At 29.9% G+C, this 18086-nt stretch overlaps 1 protein-coding gene across 1 annotated transcript; it reads right to left on the reverse strand.

The window, feature by feature from the left end:
• Positions 1–283: 283 nt before the first annotated feature.
• Positions 284–3185, reverse strand: LOC123302838 (DNA polymerase delta subunit 2-like). Its single transcript, XM_044885928.1, has 4 exons — positions 3038–3185; positions 2008–2805; positions 491–712; positions 284–405 (listed from the first exon to the last, which is right to left on the reverse strand). The coding sequence occupies exons 1-4, from the start codon at positions 3183–3185 to the stop codon at positions 284–286; spliced, it is 1290 nt and encodes a 429-aa protein (XP_044741863.1).
• Between the last annotated feature and the right edge of the window lie 14901 nt (positions 3186–18086).

Here is an 18086-nt window from a genome sequence, read left to right on the forward strand (position 1 = left end):
TTATTTATTTATTTTTTTAAATATTACGATTCAAAAAAATTGTAAAAAATTTGTCATCGCACATGAGAGTCAAATTATTTTGTTTTAATAAATCCCAAATGGTGTTGAATCGCGTGCATAAATTACAATTTACGCCAGCTAAGGGCAAAATAACTTTTAGCTTATATTAATGAGGAATGAAGAAGGTAGTTTGAAAATAAAATTGAGGTTAGAGGATTTTAGTAGTTTTCTTATTTTTGTTAATTGAGTATGAAAATATAAAATCGATATACATAATTATTAATTATAAACCAACTTGAAATGATACTGGATAAGTGGAAAATGTTTTTAAATTGAGTACAGCAACTGTTTGGGTTTTTGCAAATTCTGGTATGCATATAAGTTGAATTTCTTGATTTTCTGGTCCTATATCAGACAAAAGAATAATCATTAGCATTAGTTATATTTAATTAATTAAAGTTATCATACGATCACCATAACATCTAATTACCTTTATAAATTTTATTTTGATATTTTGTTTGATTTCCGGCAAATACTGTATGCGGACAATCCCTTATTATGAATGGATCTTTTGAATAATAAGGATAACAACTTAAGGTATCTGGTTCTGTTGGACATAAATGACCCCATTGCACACATCGTTGTAAAGCTTCTAAAGGATCTTCAATATTACTGTAACTTAATATTGATTTTATTGGTTGGCCTGAAGTGCCTGCAAAAAAATAAATATGATTTATCTTATAATTGAAGAAATAAGCCATGGAAGTAAGAAAATGGCGGTCGGGCTTTTAGACGAATCATTTTAGATCAAACAAGGCTAAAATGAAAAATTTTCATGTACCTCAACCTATCTGATCAGTTTTTTTTTTTTTTTTTTAAATGTTCAGGAAGGCCCATATATCAAAATCTACATCTAACTTCTTGCCGCTAGAAAGTTTGGCCATTGCTATGAGCTTAAAAGTCCATTATTATAATGGGTGATTTTTGAAAAATTCAAAATCTTGGAAATATGGAACAAAATGGGCCAGAAACGTATATATATGGGTTTTTGGTATCGCTGATCACTATTCTGAAGTCAGAATTTTGATATACTCCCCCTCCTGGGGTAATTCACTCCGCTGGTCCAAATTGAATATTTACAGAAAATTGCAGTGTTAGGTCAACGAAGAGCGAAAAATCCTAAGAAAGGGGGAGTATATCCTCCTTCTTGAATAATCACAGAATTCTGTTGTTTTGGACCAGCGGGGGCGAATAACCCCAGAAGAGGGGAGTACATCTTCATTCATCTTCAAGAAGTATACTTCGGAATCGTATACTTCTTCAGTGACCCCAAAAATCCCTGAGTATACTTCTTTGATCCATTATGTTGAATATTTACAGAATATTGCAATTTTGGACCAGCGAGGTAAATTACCCCAAGAGGGGGAGATTACATCGAAATTTTCTGGCCCATATTTTCAAGGTTTTAAAATTTTCAAAAATCATCTCATAAATGGATTCTAATGATTGACCCATAGCAAAAACCAAAACTTTCTAGCGGCAAAAAGTTAGATGTAGATTCCGATATATGGACCTTCCTGATCATTTTAAAAAAATTCTCTATGAAATGCTAAAATGACACGACTATTTTGTTAAAAAAAATATTGTTTTTAACCAATATGGCACTATAATATTTTATTAAATATGAGTATTGTGTCTTAAGATTTAGAGAATGGACTCAGTGTCCATATTCAGCTGTATAGTAAATACGGGCAAGAAACTATGAGAAAGATAAAGCGCATGTACGGCCAGCAATTGTCTCTTTCTAGAGTTTTTACAAACCTTAAGAAAAGAGACAGGTATTGGCCGCACATTCGGTTTGTCTCTTTATACAGAGCGATCAATTTTGTGCGGGTATGCTCAGTCCATTCTTTATATTTTTGATTGTGTCTCACGTTTTCCCACTTCTCTGAAAAATTTTACATCTTCCACTACAAAATATTTTTACTTTTATAAATAAAACATTACCCAAAAAATTAAACCCATCTAGCTCGAATTGATATGGATTTGTAACTCCATGAAACGTTGTAAATTTACTGGATTGTGGATACATGCAATACTCCATCGATTGTTGAGGTAACATATGATTTGTCGGATCAAATTCGCCAGGCATAACATCCACCGATACACACTGTACTAATTCTGATAACATTTCATCGAATAATTTAACAGCCTTAATAGTTTCATCGGTTTCATTTACTTTAACGAATAATGATTTTTTCATTTTAATATATGGAGATGCACGAATTGAATTTCCTACAATTACCACACGACAAATTTTCGACACTTGGTCCAAATCATTCTTATTCGCAGCTAACCCAACGACCCAATCAATAAATAACTGTAACGCCATTAAACTAACAGTTGGATTTGCCATATCGATGCCAGAAATAAACACAACCAATCGATCATCCGTGAATATTGGCCTTTCAATTTGTTCAGAGCAACCGACAAACACGTATTCTTCAACCTTAAATTGTCTTAAGCTAATTTCACTACCTAAAATGGCACATGGAATACCCGTTACAATATCATGAACACTCAAATCTTCATGTAATTTTAAACGTAGTTCGTTTTCTAAAATTAAAACATCGAAATCATCTTTGAAATGTGTTCGAATTTGTTGTGGAATTAGTTGATTTTCTTTTGCAATTTCTTTTAAAATTGATGGTTTTAATTTCTGATCTTTGAAAATAGTCCCTAAAACTACACATAAACCAGGTTGATTGCCAGCATTTGAGGGTTCCCAAACTGAATATTTTTTACCTAGAAAAAAAAATATCGAATTGAATGAATATGAAAAATTATTTTTTAAAGGTAAAAATTAAGTTGTTTTGCAAGGTAACTTCCTATGCATTACCATATAATTCGACCCTTTATCTCGATAACCGCTCGAATAGTTGACAATATTGTTATAAGAAAATTACGATATACATTATTAGCAAAAGAGAGATTTTAAAATTGTAATAGATGTATTCATTTAAATTATATCACTTACCCCATTTTTTCTCAACTCTCTCCAACAATCTATTTTTCACTTCGATAATTCGAGTCAAATAAATAGGATAGTATTCTTTTGTAGAAGGCTTTACCGATGGGTTAAATCGGATCGATAAATTACTATATTTACATTCTTTTCGAATCATTTTTTCTAAATTTTTCGATTTTACAAGGATATATTCTAAATTAAGATGATCTTATTTCACTCAAGCTTAAGGTTTAAAAAAATTTAAAGCGCGTAAATTAATAAATATTGACAGTAAGTGAATAAGGATCACCAACTACCTAAAAACGAAATTTCATGTCAGCTTAAACCACAGTCATATAATATCATAGAATATTAAACAATAATATGTATAATATTCTATGAATAATATATACAAGCCATTTAACTGAGAGACTATTGAATTTTAAGGCTAAGATGTCAGCGCCACGAGTAAAAAAAATGTAAACCATTCTCGTTACAATCAGCTGATTATTTCAATGATTAAAGAGGTAGGACATATATGCTTTATTATATATTTTAATATGCTGTGCTATAATTGCTCCCCGAGTCTTTTATAATTACGATAATTTTCCTACTTTTTTATATAAACTTTGTAGTTTGTGTTGTTGTACAAATTTTTTAATGCAAATTTTGGACCTAATTTATAATTTTTTGTTTTTGATTTACATTTTGAACTTTTAAATCTGTATACTTTTTGACTTTTAATTTCATAGTTGTGTGTATTTTCAAATGCATTTTTTTAAATAAAAGCAATTATTTTAATGTTTTATATAATTCTTTAACAGAATATGTTTTAGTAAAAATTGTTGCAATAACCTTTGTTATATGTGTATAGTTTCAAGATTGTAAACAAACATTTCCGTTAGATTTATGTATCATCGGCGTTCTGACAAAAGTTATTTTTTCTATCGCTAGATAGAGTCTTCCTTAGCATTAAAATCCAATATCAGTAAACTAGACTCTACCGATATATTAGCCCCGTGAAAATAGCCCCCTTTTCGTCTAATTGGAAGATATGACACAATTAAAAATTTTTACATCAGCACCCCCAGATGCAATTTTTCATAAAATGCAGATATCATTCGTTTGAAAATTATTTGTTCACGTTTGTTCATTCACATTTTTTTTTTGTCCACCCTTCAATTTTAAGCTATGAGGAAATTAAAATTTTCTTCAGCACCTCCAATTCCGCAACCGTTGCCATTCGTTAGGCAACGGTTTGTCCACCCAATTTTTTTTTTCGCTAACTCTTCAATCTTAAATTTTGAGGAAAATAAAATTTGACATCAGCACCCCCAAATTCGAATTTTTACAAAATACAAATTTCATTCGCTTGGCAACGATTTGTCCATCCAATCCAAAATTGTTTGCCAACTCGTCAAAATAAGGTCGTCATTCACAATTTACAAAAAATGTGAATGGTAAGTTTTTGTAACATTATTGGCACATTTTAATATTGGACATTTATCAATTAAAAATTTGATTATTATTACATTCGATTTTTTATATATAAATTGATTAAAACGTAAAAACTTACTAGACAATTAATAAAAAATTTGAATGATAAGCTGTTGTAACATTATTGGCAGGATTTTTTATTGCTGGAATTCAAGCTAAATTTAAACAATTCACTAATGTGACAAATTTTCAAAACATAAAAAATACATAGCGTTATTATTTTTTTTATAAGATAATACTGAACCTTCTGTAAGCGAGTCTGAGTATCATGACCGGCTTTTGAATAGTTGTCACCATGAAGGTTATAAGAAGGAGAACGATCGCTATAGAAAATATTGTCCCCGAAATATGGATAAAATAAGTGAGGCGCTGCGACCGCTAAATAGTATCAATAAAAGCGGGCTGTTGTGCGCTAATTTGAAATGATATATCAATTTGTACATTATGCATCTAACTTCATCTACTTGTACTCATAAACAGCTAACTTCGCAGATACTACTTCTTGATGACAGCGCGGCTGGTGGCTGAAAAATGAACTATAAATTCTACAAATTTTCAGGGACAGACGGGCTAATGCTTTAACACGTAGCGATCGTTCTCCTTCTTTATAACCTTCATGGTTGTCACCTTAGAGTTAATTGAAAATCCTGACAATTAAAAAAAAACTGCCAATGATGTTACAAAAGCTTACCATTCATATTTTTTATAAATTGTGATGGAATTGTGATTTTTTTATAAATGGAGAAAATTTTTATTTTCGACATAATTTTATATGAGGGGTTGACAAACAAAAATTTTGGGTGGGCAAACGTGGACAAATCGTTGCCAAATGAATGACATCTGTATTTTGTAAAAAATCGCATTTGAGGGTGCTGATGTCAAATTTTAATTTCCTAAAAATTTAAGATAGGAAGGTAAGCGAAAAAAAAATTTGGGTTATCAAACGTGGACAAACCCTTGCCTAAGAAATGGCATTTTCACTTTGTGAAAATTCGCATTTGGGGGTGCTATTTTCACGGGGCTCTATACATTCGTTGTTTAACTAAAGTACCATGGAGGTTATAAAGAAGGAGAACGATCGCAATAGAAAATATTGTCCCCAACATATGGACAAAATAAGAGAGGCGCTGGGATCGCTAAGTTGTCTCATTAAAAGCGGGCTGTTGTGCGCTAATTTCAAATGATCTATCAACGTTTAATATACGTGTATATAATATCATTCAAAGGAAATAAAAGCAAATAATGAAATTATTATTAATTATTACTATTATTTACTAATGAATAAATTATAAATTATCTATTCTACTTTATAAATTTATCTATGCTACTTTATAAATTTGAATGGTACTAGCTTCATCTACTTGTACACATAAACAGCTAATTTCGCAGATACTACTAACGGACGACAGCGCGACTGGTGGCGGAAAAATGAACTATAAATTCTACAAATTTTCAGGGACAGGTGCGCTAATGCTTTAGCACGTAGCGATCGTTCTCCTTCTTAATAAACTCCATGTAGAGTACTAATAAAGAAGGTACACTTGACCGCCATTTTAGGGCAAACATATGGAGAGCAGTCATTTTATTATATTTATCGGATTTTTTAACATCCAAAACTTCACCGAGGTGGAGTTTAAACATTTCAGTATTAATTTTTGTACCTTCTTGAAGCGAATCTAGTAAGTGAAGTACATTTTCAGTGATCTAATTACCTACCTAATAATAGGTAGGTAATCCTAACAAAATCCTGTACAGTAGCTAGAATCTTTAAAAAAAAAAATATTAATAATAATAAATTAACTTTCAAATCGTGAATAAAAAAATTGTAAAGGAATTTAGATACTTCTAAACGTAATAAACAGTTCGAATTAATTTTGTTTAATTAACATTATTTTTCGGCAGTGAAAAATTTTTTGCTTTTTATTATTGCTTGCATGGTTTATAAATAATGTATAATAATGAATTGGAAGTGTAATATAATGCTGAATTACTTTATATAATGATTTCCTTTTTCTCTCCTCTTTATATTAGAAGAAAATGGAAATAGTCTGAACCCTCGTCTTTCATTATTGTACACTCCCTTTTCTGTAATAGCGTAAAACTCGAACAAAAATATGCCTGGGTGCGTAGCTGTTAAGTGTACCAATAATGAAAGACGAGGGTTTAGACTATTTCCTAATATAAAGAGGAGAGAAAAAGGAAATCATTATATAAAGTAATTCAGCATTATATTACATATTCCGGACTTATTATACTTGGTTCTACTTCAAATTAAGACGAACCCACAATAAAAATATTTAGCTAGATTATAAAATATTTTTTCTATTTTTTATTTTGCTTATTTTCATTAACTTAATTTGATTTTTGTCTGTTTCAGATCTTCATTTGGTAAATTTTATTTCTATTTGATTTTAGATATTTTTTCTAGTTTTTTGGTTTTATAATTTTGCTTATTCCAATTTCATTTAATTTGTTTGTTGTCTGTTACAGGATCTCTAAATTACTTATTCACTTTTGAGGTACACTAATTGAGAATTTCTTTTGTTTCGGATCTCCATTTGGAAATATTTATTCTATTTTTTATTTAATCCTTTTTTCATTTTTTGATTTTGCTTATTTCCATTTAATTTGGTTTTTGTCTGTTACAGGATCTTTTTAATTCTAATTATTTATTCTGTTTCAGATTTTCATTTGGTAAATTTTATTTTAGATATTTTTCTAGTTTTTGCTTATTTCCATTTCATGTAATTTATTTAGTCTGTTGCAGGATTTTGTAAATTATTTATTCTGTTTTAGGTACAAAGAGGATAAAAATTTTCTTATTTGTTGGTAATTTATTTTTAGCTTTCATTTTTTTGATTTTTGGTTTTTATTTAATGTTTACAATTTTGCTTATGATGTTAAATTAATCTTCTATTTTAGACATAATCTCTCATTTTTTTAAATATATTTTCATAATAATATTCACAACGATAATCCAGTTTTTCAGAGTTTTAAGTAATGCTACTGAAGAGGATTGCCAAAGCAATCGAAACCGGTCTAGCTAATTAATAATAATTTTATAATCTAGCTAAATATTTTTATTGTGGATCCTGAAGGGGATATATTTTGTTTTATTTTAAACATATTTATTTATTTTTAAATTTTCTACTTATAACGCTATTTGGATTAGACATATGTGGCGCTGTCTAGTGTTATAATAATGTAAATAAAATTATGACTTGATGATGACTGAAATAGATGACTTGTATATATTATATGACTGTGCTCTATAGAAAATGCATATGGAAAACATGTTCCCTTTATGGAGGGTAGAGGTATATTCTTTTATTAATATGTGAGCTAGTTCTTAAAACCGCTACATAGTTACGCCATCAATATCAATGTCAAAACCACTGTCATATTATTATGAATTTATTTATTAATAATTAATATCTTATTTCAACGAATATTATTATCAATTTATTAAAATTATTAATTAATTTAATGAAAATAAATAGAATTTACACAAAATTAAACCTTATTTATTTATTTTAAATTTTATACTAATACCGCTATTTTCATTTGACATATGTGGCGCTGTCTAATGTTTAATAATGTAACTAAAACTGTTTCATAAAGAGACATATGGTTTTGTCCATTTGTATTAGAGCCCATGAATTTTCCTCTTTGGAAACATATAATTATTATACCTACGCGTAAAAGAATTCAATGAACACTGAGTATTTTTTCATCATTAAAGCTTACAAATACAATCCAAAGTTAATTTTCATTTACTTTTTACGAGAATTTACAAGAAAAATTTGATACAGATGCGCTTAAAATTGTTGACGAAAAGTGATTATGATTTGAGAGAGGAGGAACATCATAAACTTTCCATCAAAAAATATTTTAAAATGTAAGCATTAAGCAATGTAATAAATGCATTTTCTTCTGAAAATCTTCTGAAAAGTTCAAAATGAGGTCTCTTTCTTAAAAAAAGGGGCCGTTCATAAAATACGTCACGCTAAAATTAGGATTTTGAGACCTCCTCCCCCCGGTTTTCACACTGTGTCACACTTTCTGTGACCCCCCTTTAAATATTACGTCACAAAAACTAAGCCCCCCGTCCCCTAAAAATAGCAAATTTTGATTAATAGTACACAAATTTGTATATTAAAAAATATTAATTTATTTTTCCAATAAAATTTAAATAAATTAACAAAACTCTATTATAATAAAAATAAATAGTGTTTTCTATTTATCAGAAGTTCAAGGATTCTGTAAATGTTCCGATTTGTCTCTTATTGGTATTGTAACATCTTCTACATCTTCGAAGCTACCATCCACTTCATCGTCATCTAACCATTCTGCATCCTCCGTACCAGCGTTTTCAACTTGATAAAATTCTCCAATAAAATTTTTTGATAAGCCGCGCACGTCACATTGTTTTATAAGTCCTGATTATATTTAATCGCAAAAATTTTCGAAAAATATTCGGAATTCACAAACAAAGAAATAAGCCGTAAAAAAGAAGATCCTAGCCGGATAAACTGAAGTACGATTTTTTTGTTATAACATGTAATTTTATGGAAAAATAGTGGTAGACACTGCAGACTGGCAGTATGATGCCGCTTGCAAAATAACTTCCATAACAACCGTACAAACGTTACAAAATACTGGCAGACATTTTCTACAACTTACTATTTCGAAAATGGCCGTTATGTCCTATGAAAAAAAATGTTCCACATCGACTCATCAGAAATTTATTTACCACGCGGTAAATTGAGCAGGCTGGTTTAAAAGTCATTCATCAAACGATCATACCACGTTAATTCTCTTTGCCGTGGATATGAAGGTAAAAATTTTAAAAAACGGTCCGAAACATCGGACAAGACTTTATTATATTATAAATTGATATATTATTCTTGTAATATTTTTATTGAAAGCAGCCTATTGTAAGAATTATTTCCGGATCCAGTAATGAGGAACAGGCTTAGGTATTTATTGGATTTAATATAATATTTAGAAGGATGTAGTTTGGTAAGGGTGAGGTAAAGCAAAGATTTCCAAGTTACAAAAGTTACTTAAAAAGACATTTTAAATAATATTTGATCAATTTTGGGTAAGGTTGATTTGACCACTTTTTAGGATTTCATCCCCTCCAGCTGCACGGCTCCAGTGGGAGGGGTCCCAGAGGGAAGTTATATCAAACCTAGGACCTTGTTGATATAAACTCTGATACGAAGTTTCACTGCTGTCCCCTCAGCCTCTCCCTAGAAAATCCCATTTTCCTGTATTAGAAAAGGTTTTCCTTAGGGTGTGGACCTTTTCGAATGTTCCCGAAAATGTAGCTTATACTAATCCTAGGAACACCTTAAGGTCTAGCCTTGTGCCAAGTTTAATCGAAATCGTTAGAGCCGTTTTTGAGAAAATCCCAAAAATCCTGTTGACCAAACTGAACCTATGTACCGAGTTTGAGAAAAATCGGTTGAAGATTGAAGGCTCCAGCTTGGTAACAGACATACCGTGATACCGACATACCAATGAACGTAACATTTTTTAAAAACCACTTCAGGGACCCTGAAAACGTGTATTTCCGTTGAAATCCCGATATCGATTTTTTTTTCGATCGCAATACTTTATTGTATTTATAATATAATAAAGTAAAAAGCAAAATTAATATCAAAAACACCAATAAAACTTTAAATTTTAGATCACAAGGCAATTAGATTCAGATTTTTACAAAAGTTTAAAAAGGACAAAATATATTTATAATTTTTGTTATTGTAATTAAAAATGCGTTGTTTATATTCTCATACATAATTAATGTTGAATGATATACATAAAATATCAAATTAATTTTTTGTTCTATTAAAAAAATATTTGACGTGAATTTAAAACACCCGGCAAACTATTCCACAGAAACTTTTATTCGCATTTTGCATTTTATTTTAAGGAAAATAAGTTTTTTTAGAATATAGGTATATTTTGAGACATTTTGTTTATTCCCCTTTTGAATTCATAATATGATCGAATATCGCTCGTGTCAAATAACATCAATAGGCCAAAATTTTAAAGCTACCTAAAAATCTAAAAATTTTTAATCTTTCATAGCTTTTCGTAAGAAACTTTCGAAAACTAAACTTGACCCATTAAAATCATCAGGCGGATTTGGTATGGAAACGTACATAGGTACTAATCCACTTAAAAAGTAAAGAACACTGAAAACTAAACTTCACTTCTTTAACAGATAAAGTTGGTAAAAAATTATTGTATATTAACTGTCTTTCATAGTTTCGTAAACCTCTGGAAACTCAATTATGAATGTTAGTGCCCTGAGCTTTCCTGTAGAGATTAAAAGAATGCTATAGAGGGAAAACTCGAAAGTACGTTCAATTTCCAACTCCAATTCTTTATCATTTCGGAAAATGCTGTGGAAACATTTTTTGTGTATATCGTAGGTACGATTTAGTACTACACTTTTAAAATCTACGTGCTTACAAAACGCGGGAGGTTAAATTTTTTTCCCTGACTTTTAATTACATAACTTCTATTTACCTTCTTTTTTCAAAAATAGAATAGAAATTAACACAAAAATTTTCTCAAACTATAATTTATTTCCTTGCTAAAACTGAAGTTTGTATCCTTTGTTTAACAACTATTCCCTTAACCTTTCGCATACGTCGTCGTTTACTCGACAATTTTAAAGCAGTTGTTAAAAAAATTCTTAAAATTTCTGAAATTTAGTATATAAATTCATAAAAGTGCAAGGTAAGCTCCGCTTTTAATGGTATGATCTCCGATTTTTTGTAATATCGATTTGGCAGCTCTACGTATATTTGACAGTTACACGTCATTAAAATATCTATAAGAAATGAATTAAAGCATACGAGTACATCGATGTATCTGTGAGCCTATTTGTATAACGATGATTCTAGAAAACTGATTTATTTGTCACATTAGGTTGGAAAAGTGGGGTTAGGTAGAGAAATGTCAAAAGTAAGTGGAACTTTGGGATGTTGTTCAGAGATGGCTAATTAAAACTTTGTCAAGTTTTGGGCCTCGAGGACCCTGTGAGAAAAAGGAGGGAGGAAACTGCAAAATTTTCGAACTTTCACCGGTTTTTCCTCAATAAATATTTTCCCTTACGATCCCACGGTAAAAGTGTTAAATTTTCTACAATTTTGATTATTCAAACATGTTTGTATGTCAATTCTTTACTGAAATATGGCGCTTCAAAAAAAGGCAAATTTCAAAAAACGCTAAAAAATTATGAATTCCATCTAATCTCTTCTGTTATACACGAATTATGATATGTAATTATGGTTCCTGATTACAATCACCAACTTTGAAAGCACAACGTGCACTTACAGGAAACAATCTGGAGGATGTCATCACAAAAAAACACGAGTTGGTGAAATCTAAGTTCGCAACTTGTGACCGCTGGGTAAGTACAGGAGGTACAGGAGGTACAGGCGAACTTATAATTATGATCGTGTCATATCCGCGACGTGTAAAGGCAGCTATCAATTTCTCATTTTTGTAACTTGTTTTGTACCTCTGCATTCACAAGTCACTCAAACCACACAGGAACTATTAATCTGCCGAAGGTTTCCTTTTCATACTGGACTCCAACAGTCTGACAACCCCTCTGGCATTCACTACAGTTAATACACCTACTTCAAATCCTCCTTTACAAATTAAACACAAATCTGATCCGCTAGATGTAGACGCCATCTTGGTAAAGCACTCAAATTTGCGCGAACTACAAAATTCAACCTACCTGTCGAACGCAATGAACAGACTATCTTGAAACGATAACTCAACGAATAACTGAAACGATTCCGCCGTGACGATTCAGGATTTATGATCAACAGAAGTTCTAATGTCAGGGTGGTGGTAACTAGAAATCATAATTACAACAACATAGAATCATAATTCTTTTATAACAGAAGAAATAAGGTGGAATTGTGCATTTGTGTGCACTTTTTAGCGAATTTTGAAAAATAAACTTTTTTCCTAAGCGCCATGTCTCGGTAACGAATTCACATACAAGTATACGCTCTTCAGAAAAATATACGATGCTTGTGCTGTAGGAGGTAAGAGATAAAATTTATTGGGGAACCAAAGGAAAGCCGTAATTTTTGCAGTTCCTCTTCTCTCTTCGCACAGGTTCCTTGAGGCCCAAAACTTGAGAAAATGTTAAATTAACCATCTTTGAACAACATTCCAAAGTTTCATTAACCTCCGACCTTTTTCTACCTTAAACTACTGCTTAGTTCAACATGTATATACAGTGGAATTTCGAATCATTGGCTGGATAATTTATTTTCCGAGAAAGTTATATTTTTTCTTTTTTAGGTTTAATTTTTCCGGTAATATGTGTAGATTGATGTGTGTATATGTGTTGTTTATCGCCTTTTCATGTTTAAGGTAGTACCAGCATGGTATTTGCAGTTTCTATGTTAAAGCAATGGTACAATTTTTTTTTCGACAGAATTTAACGAAAAATTAAATTTAAGAATTTAATAATGTTTACTATTAATTCCCAAAGTTTCAGAAATTTTGACCGTTTAAAATGGGAAATAATTATGACAACGTCCCAATTTCGATCAATTTACGTCATAATTAATATCTCGAAAGTGAAAATTAATTTCTAAATTTTTTTTTTAGAATTGTATTGTATAAACATTTTTTTCTACTTTTTCTTCAATATATAATAATATCATAAAAAATAGTTGGAGAGACCGGACATTTTACATGCTTTAAATGGGACATGACCCTCAAAATCGCGAACTTTGTCTTTAAATATCTCGCGATCTAAACGGTCAAAAATTATGAAATTTTAGGAATTCATAAATAAAGCTATTATAAACCCGAGAAAAAAAATTCGGCCAAATCTGTCGAAAAGTGATTTCATGCTGGTACTACCTTAATCAAATTAAACATGAAAAGGGCGTGAGTGTTGCATCAAATCAGATATGTTTGTTTTTTTGGTATGTTGTTTGCAATGTTAAGGCAATGCTAGATCCAAATTTTCGATCTCGGCAAACGACCGGATCATGCCGAGAAATAAGAAAAATCTCGAAAATTTTGACCTTATTTCAGTTTTTGCCGATTTTGACTTGGAAGGACTGTTTTTTCAGTAAAATTTGTACATTTTATTTTTAAAGAAGGTTAAATTTGCAATAGAGATCAAGCCGGTTTTTATAGGGCCGATAGTTTCGGAGATGCAGCTCTCCAAAGTTTTAATAGAGATATTTGAAAAAATGAACAAGTTTTATGAAGTAGAACAAATTTGCAATTTTCTCATTATAATTATGTGTGGTTTTCTTCCGCTAAGGCCTCACTTTCGACTTATAAACAAATAGCGGGTCGGAAAAATGATAAAACTTAAGGGGTAACGATATTTCTCGTTCATATGGGCGCGGCCATGTTTTTTTTATATTGCTGACATCTAGCGCCGAGAAGAAAACATGTATATAAAGCTATCTACATTTTGACATTATGGAAACGAACCTTTTTGAAATAATTTTGTGAAAAATGCAAAATTTTTATGTTGTCTGATTTAAAATCATAACTTACATTAAAATGTAAGTCGACATCCTCGTAATAATATCTACTCTTACATATAAATTTATATAAATAAATAATAAATTTCTACATAAATTTAATAATTTGTAAATAATTCTATTTTATAAAAAACTAACCCCATAAAAACCAAGTTTTTAATATAAAGCTACCTACATTAGGGAAAATAAATCAGGTTAGCGTTTTCATCTATAAAATTTTATATGATCAATTGGAAATTAATTAAAAATTACAGATCTGACCCAATTTGAGTAAAAATTGACTCAAATTATAATTTACATATCATATAAAAATGTAAGTTAATATCCGATCAATATTTTTTATAAAAAATTTATTTGTAACTAAGGTCTGGTCTGGTTAAATATAGAATTAAAAATAACTTTAAACAAACTTTACTTTTATAAAAATAAACTCGTTAAAATTGACGAGTACATATACAATTATTAATATAAAATATAATTATAATCCATGCTAAATAAAATTATAACCTATTTTATTTCGGAAATTGACTGTTTACCTCATGAAGGTTATAAAGAAGGAGAACGATCGCTACGTGTTAAAGCATTAGCGCGTCTGTCCCTGAAAATTTGTAGAATTTATAGTTCATTTTTCAGCCACCAGCCGCGCTGTCATCAAGAAGTAGTATCTGCGAAGTTAGCTGTTTATGAGTACAAGTAGATGAAGTTAGTTGCATAATGTACAAATTGATATATCATTTCAAATTAGCGCACAACAGCCCGCTTTTATTGATACTATTTAGCGGTCGCAGCGCCTCACTTATTTTATCCATATTTCGGGGACAATATTTTCCATAGCGATCGTTCTCCTTCTTATAACCTTCATGGTTTACCTATAGTAAATTTTTTTACGCAGATTGTACATGTTGACTGCCATGCCATCTCTTGTCACCAAAAATATTTTAACAGTTTATACACGAATTTCCTAATAGTCCTAATAGTCCTAATAAACGAACCAAAGTTTATAAATTTTGAATCTTATATTTTTATTGAAGTTTCTTCGAATTTTCGATAAATTTTTAACATAAAAAATGCTTATTCATATTACAAATTGTATTTAGAAGGGCTAAAGACTTTGGTTTTCACATTTTATAAACACGAATTTAAAATATTAACAAAAAATAATAACCTCACATAGGATCGTTATATAAATTTGTTATATTTTTTTTTATTTTGATTAAAATTTACAAGATTTAAGTTTTTAGCCTTTTGTAACATCAATTTGAACATGCATGCAAATTTTCAGACCATTTTATTGAGTGCAACATAGAAAATACTTTGTTTAAAAAAATGCCGATAATCTTCATATGACTATAACCCCTTAAAGTACAAAAATATATCTTATTTATTGGCTAATCTACAGACGTTTTAAACCAAGCGCTGCGCCCCGACCTTATGCACTATTGTTAAAGCCGTTTTTGAGAAAACCCCAAAAATCCTGTTTTGGCCTACAGTGAAGTACCCTTGAAAAAAGGCCTAAGGAAAAAATGAAACAATTGTCTGGAATTATGATCAAACTGAACCTATGTACCGAGTTGAAAAAATCGGTTGAAACTTGAAGGCTCCAGCTTGGTAACAGACATATCGACATACCGACACACCGACGAACGCAAGATTTTTTAAAAACCACTTTTAAAACGTGTATCTCCGTTGAAACCCCGATATCGATTTTTTTTTCGATCGCAATACTTTATTATATTTATCTCTATAAATTATAAATGCGAAAGTAAGCATGTTTGTTTGTTTGTTTGTTACGCTTTCACGTTAAAACTAGCGAATGGTTTTTAATAACATATGAGATATAATTTATAAAGACATATTAATAAAAAATATAAAAAAATTTAAAATTAATTTAATTTGACATTGCTATAAATTACATATTTCTGTAAAAGTAGCCATTTGACATTACCATAAATTACAGATTTCTGTAAAAATAGTCAATATAAAATATTTCACGGCTATCTTTTCTGATATACTCAATGAATAATTAGGACCATTATGCATTTAAAAAAATATAAAACCATACATATATTTTACCTGTGTAAAACACTCCCTAGCCTTATTTCGAGTGTTATAGAAAGGGGATAAGCGAGAGATCTTTATCATTCTTTACTTTTAAACCCAGCGAAGCGGGTGGTATATAACTCTAGTAATATAATACAGTAAAAAAATAAACTTTTACGGTTAGTGTGCTATGGAATGTAAAAACTGGATAAATTGGCAATTTATTAGTGTTTTAAAAAAAAAATTAAAAATGCGAATTTTGTTATGAAAATCAGTATGTGGATATAAAAAATTATTCTAAACAATCTTTTTGAATGTATTTTTTTTTTTTTTTTTCGATATTTCTTACCATCTCTGATGCTAGGTTGAGTTTAAAGTTTTGATTTCGTGTATAACTGTGCAAAATTTCAAATCGATAATCCTATAATTAACGTCGTTATAATAGGGTATTCCACTATTTTTGAAAAAGTACTTCAGTGTTGATTTTGCTAATATAAAGCCACTAAAAATTTATTTCGGAAAAATACACACGCTTTCTTGCCAAAAACTTAAATTAAAATTTTAAACCTTTTTTAAACTGTCAAAAACGCGGGCATCCAATTTGATGACGTAATATGGGTATCACTATATGAAATAACACAAATAACTTTGACAGATATGTTCATAGACATCTGATTATAATAAATATAAATACTTATTATCTATGTATACATTATACCCAGCTGTCTACACTGAACTAATTGATGGTCTATGACTCATACCGCTATGACATCACAGCAGGGTTTACCCGCGTTTTAGGTCACGTGATATACACTTTAAAAATTATTATTTTTAATTTTAATATTTTAAAAGAATTTTGATATAGGTGTTCATAAAATCACCTAATTAGCCCATTTCCGGTTGTCGCTCGTCTGAATATCTGTCTGCCAACATGAATGAGCAACATATGCCAATTGGGTTCAGGGTCCGTCGGACCCATTTTGTAAATCATTAGAGAACAAAAGATTAAAGATTAAAAAAGGCCTCTTTTAAAAAAATAAACAGCTTTTGTTCGAAACAATTTTTCGTAAACATATCTGTTTACCCGTGAGGGCGCAAATTATGTTAGAAACATTATTTAGTATGTATACAGGTATTGTATATATTTTAAATTTATACTTTACATATTTTAAGTATGTGTTTGTTTGTTATAGCAAACTATATACTCTTATTAATTTGTGTGTAAGAGCGGTTATCTTTCGTTATTTACATGACATACAAAAACAAATGATTTCGTAATCAACACTATCTATACATGGTATTTAGACAAATAACTCAGTCAATTGTTTGTTTTCACTTGTTTTTATCATGGTTTTTTTTAAATATTTAGATGGTACTAAATGTGACAAATAGATCGCCTTCCTAGAATAATCATCATACAATATAGATATAGGCTCACATATACATAAATATCTACAAATTTTAAGGTATTTTCAACGACATGCATCTAAAAATATTTTTGCACGAAAAATTCTGAAGATGTAGTTTTCAATGATATAAAGTTGTAACAAAAAGCTTGGCTGCTATAAATTTTCAAACATGTACAGGATCGGAATTCATATTATTTAGAAGACATTTTTGAACATTTTTAATTCGCGTTTTTGCTATAGAAAATAACTTTGCGTTAAAAAATATATATGTAATATGTAAATAAACAAATTAGGACTTTTTGAACCTAATTGGGATGTAATTGACTGTTTAGTTTACAAAAAAATAATAAATAAAGATTAATTTTTGACGAACATTTAGTCTAATTCAGAAGTGAATTCGACAAGCGGCAACGTTGTTCAGTATACTCTCTGTGCTTTAAGCATGAGATGCTGATGCAACAGTATACACAGACGGACAATATATGTTAGTATTGTAAATTGACAGATTTACTTCAGTAATTTACAACTATTTAGATAACTGTAACTTTGCGTAAAAAAATATATATGTAATATGTAAAT

Source organism: Chrysoperla carnea, chromosome X (genome assembly GCF_905475395.1).
Source record: "Chrysoperla carnea chromosome X, inChrCarn1.1, whole genome shotgun sequence".
Lineage (NCBI taxonomy): Eukaryota > Metazoa > Arthropoda > Insecta > Neuroptera > Chrysopidae > Chrysoperla > Chrysoperla carnea.

What these genes read in the sequence shown, in the direction of transcription:
- LOC123302838 (XM_044885928.1), bottom strand. Translation starts at nt 3,185, where the DNA reads ATGATTCGAAAAGAATGTAAATATAGTAATTTATCGATCCGATTTAAC. An exon ending in AGATGGGTTTAATTTTTTGG is followed by an intron (nt 713 to 2,007) that starts GTAATGTTTTAT and finishes ATTTTTTTGCAG; the next exon opens with GCACTTCAGGCCAACCAATA. An exon ending in TCAAAATAAAATTTATAAAG is followed by an intron (nt 406 to 490) that starts GTAATTAGATGT and finishes TGTCTGATATAG; the next exon opens with GACCAGAAAATCAAGAAATT.